This window comes from Perkinsus marinus (assembly GCF_000006405.1).
Source record: "Perkinsus marinus ATCC 50983 genomic scaffold scf_1104296963186, whole genome shotgun sequence".
Taxonomy (NCBI): domain Eukaryota; phylum Perkinsozoa; order Perkinsida; family Perkinsidae; genus Perkinsus; species Perkinsus marinus.
The window spans coordinates 71,260-74,001 of NW_003205123.1; the positions used below are offsets into that span (position 1 = coordinate 71,260).

At 46.3% G+C, this 2,742-nt stretch overlaps 3 protein-coding genes across 3 annotated transcripts in view; 2 read left to right on the forward strand and 1 right to left on the reverse strand.

Moving 5' to 3' along the window:
• Positions 1-200, forward strand: part of Pmar_PMAR023215 (hypothetical protein) — a gene marked incomplete at its 3' end in the record, with an annotated part of 2,427 nt that extends 2,227 nt beyond the window's left edge. Inside the window, exon 2 of the mRNA XM_002771241.1 lies at positions 151-200. Within this exon, the coding sequence (XP_002771287.1) occupies positions 151-200 (50 nt within the window). The remainder of the gene's footprint in view (positions 1-150) is intronic.
• An 11-nt stretch (positions 201-211) lies between these two features.
• Positions 212-2,020, forward strand: Pmar_PMAR023216 (chaperone protein dnaj, putative; the record flags this gene model as incomplete). Its single annotated transcript, XM_002771242.1, has 8 exons — positions 212-320; positions 377-499; positions 544-652; positions 1,085-1,157; positions 1,447-1,662; positions 1,708-1,752; positions 1,807-1,908; positions 1,952-2,020. 8 exons carry the CDS (start codon positions 212-214, stop codon positions 2,018-2,020), a joined length of 846 nt encoding a protein of 281 aa, XP_002771288.1.
• A 629-nt stretch (positions 2,021-2,649) lies between these two features.
• Pmar_PMAR023217 (oxidoreductase, putative) overlaps positions 2,650-2,742 on the reverse strand; it is a gene marked incomplete at its 3' end in the record, with an annotated part of 1,065 nt that continues 972 nt past the window's right edge. The window contains exon 2 of the mRNA XM_002771243.1: positions 2,650-2,742. This exon is cut by the window's right edge and continues 4 nt beyond it. Coding sequence (XP_002771289.1) covers positions 2,650-2,742 — 93 coding nt within the window.

Here is a 2,742-nt window from a genome sequence, read left to right on the forward strand (position 1 = left end):
TTTGAACACACTTCACATATGGTTGGCTCTATCAGGATATTTGGATATCGTTGATGAGGCTTTGAAGGCGTTTCGAGTGGACATTCTGGCCCTTGGCACTTACCGTGGAACTGAAGGAGGAGGAGGAGGAGGTCCTCATATGCGTGACAGTGAGACGACTTGAAGCACTTGGTGACGGCGCTGAGAGTGTCACCGTGTAGGGTTCCGAACAATGGACAACTATGACCGAGTTATGACCTACCTTATGGTGTGGATACATCGATGCCTCTGTATCACCATTGAGGCTATTCGGGATGGTGACACGCAGAGTGACGCTACAGGTGATCCTCGTCAGTAGCATAAATTCCTGCATCAGATGGTTGCTTATTCCTGTCAGATAACAACAGTGGCAGATGCAGCCAAAGCGGTGGTAGAATGTCCAAGGACAGACTGCTGTGGATCCTCAAGGATGCCTCTATTGATGCCGATAAGGATGGGGAGTCCATCAGTGACTGGAAACGTGAGTGGTCGGCAACTAGCAGGAAGAGACGTTTCCACTTGCAGGAACATTGTTGCTGCTGAGAGAAGAGACAGATGTTAGTTCAATATCTTCGGATGACCTCGAGGACCTAGGTGCCTACTTTCTGCATCTCCGCAACATCACCGTGGATCGGTGAGTTCGTCTTGGTCGAGTTGTTTTGCAGCCCTATTGTGTAGGTTGGTACGTAGACATCTATATGGTGGCGAGCGAGAAGGAGGCCCTTCACAGTGTTGGTTGCAATATGCGAGACTCATTAGTGTTGGTCAGAATTAATAACGGTATTGTCACTAATTGTCGGCTGTGTTCGTGTTGTGTTCGTAACATGTGGTTGACTTTGTGTTAACGCTAGAGCCTCCACAGACCGCATAGTGCCGCTCCCTTCCTACTCATCGAGACAATGCCAGTTGGCTCTACTACGACGTACAGGGAGGATCCCCGATGTTTGTAATAATCGCCCTTCTTAGTGTAGTGGAAGTTATTCGATCAGCTTGATCATTTTTCTCGGGGGGAATGTCATACATAATGCGTGTTTAGGATGTGGCAGTGGTTGGCTGCTTTCATCAGGTACAGCGCTTTGGGCCTCACTCGAACGGCATCAGAGGTGGAGATCAAACGAGCATATCGACAACAAGCGCTGGTGGGCCCTTCTTCGTCTCCTTGTTGCTGTTGTTGTTATTGTTATTGTTATTGTTATTGTTATTGTTATTGTTATTGTTATTGTTATTGTTATTGTTATTGTTATTGTTATTGTTATTGTTATTGTTATTGTTGTTGTTGTTGTTGTTGTTGTTGTTGTTGTTATTATTGTTGTTGTTGTTGTTGTTGTTGTTGTTATTCGTGTTGTTATTCGTGTTGGTGTTCATCTCGCTGCTGTTATTGTTGTTCATGTTGTTACTGTTGGAATTTCCCCATCTTCCTCTTGTTAGAGGTGGCATCCCGACAAGAACCAGGACAATATCGATGAGGCCACTGAGAGGTTCCAGCAGATTGGAAGAGCCTATGAGATCCTCGGGGACTCACAGAAGAGGCGAAGGTACAACGTCAACGATATCTTCCTTTGGGCTATCCCTCGCAGGTATGACCTTGAGGGAAGTATTGATGATGATGCCGCTTTCGAGGAGCAGAACATGGACGACTTCCTAGTACAGCTTTATAATTGCTGTTCGCTCTCGTACGTGCTGTTTTAGAACCTCTTCGCAGGAGCAATGGGAGGAGGCTTCATGGGACCAGGAGTAGTGTATTTGACTGCCCTTTGGAATCGCTTAGAATCGCTGTTGTTTCTTTAGGTCTTCTTTGGTGGTGGGGGAGGATTCTTCGGTGGTCCACAATTCTATACAGTGGATTCCGATGATGATGACGACGATTATGATGAGGAAGACTTTTTCGATGTATGTCCTTTTCTGTTGGTGTACTTCTCACACGTGCCCGTAGGGAGTGTGGAGCATACCTCTAGTGATGTTCTCAATAATCGCCTTCCATTCTCACACGTATGTTTATTAGGAGCTTCTCGGTGGTGGTCGTAGTAGCCGCACTCGGCATAGAAGGGATGTTACGGAGGACTTCATAGCGGCTATGATGTTCGATCGGATATTCACAGTAACAACACTGAGTGGATGATACGGCTTTCCAAGTTCGGTCCTTGTCAGCACGGGTGGCATCGTAGCGGCGATGATGAGGATTGGGAGACTGTCGAAGAGGAAGACGACGATGATGATGACGACGATGACGACTCCCTATTAGAAGTTCTCTTTTTGGACCGCTTCGCGCATCCTGTGATGAACCAGCCGACTCGAGGTAAAGAGGAGTTCGGTTGTTATTATGTTATTATTATTAATCTATCATGTAGGTGGACCTATGAGATTCAAATGTGGAGTATGTCGCTCTTGCTTGGCGGGTAAGCTAGGGCCTCACCGGTTCGCAGTGTGCTTGTGGTGAATCTCTATGATCGTACTTCCTGCTGTGGTGACTTACTCTGGGAAGCTATACAGTCTTTACTATAAGACTCGTATAGTCTTCGTTGACGTTGTGTATACATATGATCTGTGTGTTCTTCAGGTACTGGTTCAGGAGGGAAGACGTATAACGAGAACGGCATACATCGACATATTACAGAGGACCACCAAAACTGGCTACTGCGATTCAGAGAGATTATTGAAGAAGAAGCCGACGATATTTTCGACTTGGTGATTGATCGATTCAAACACTGGTGATTTGCTCGCTTT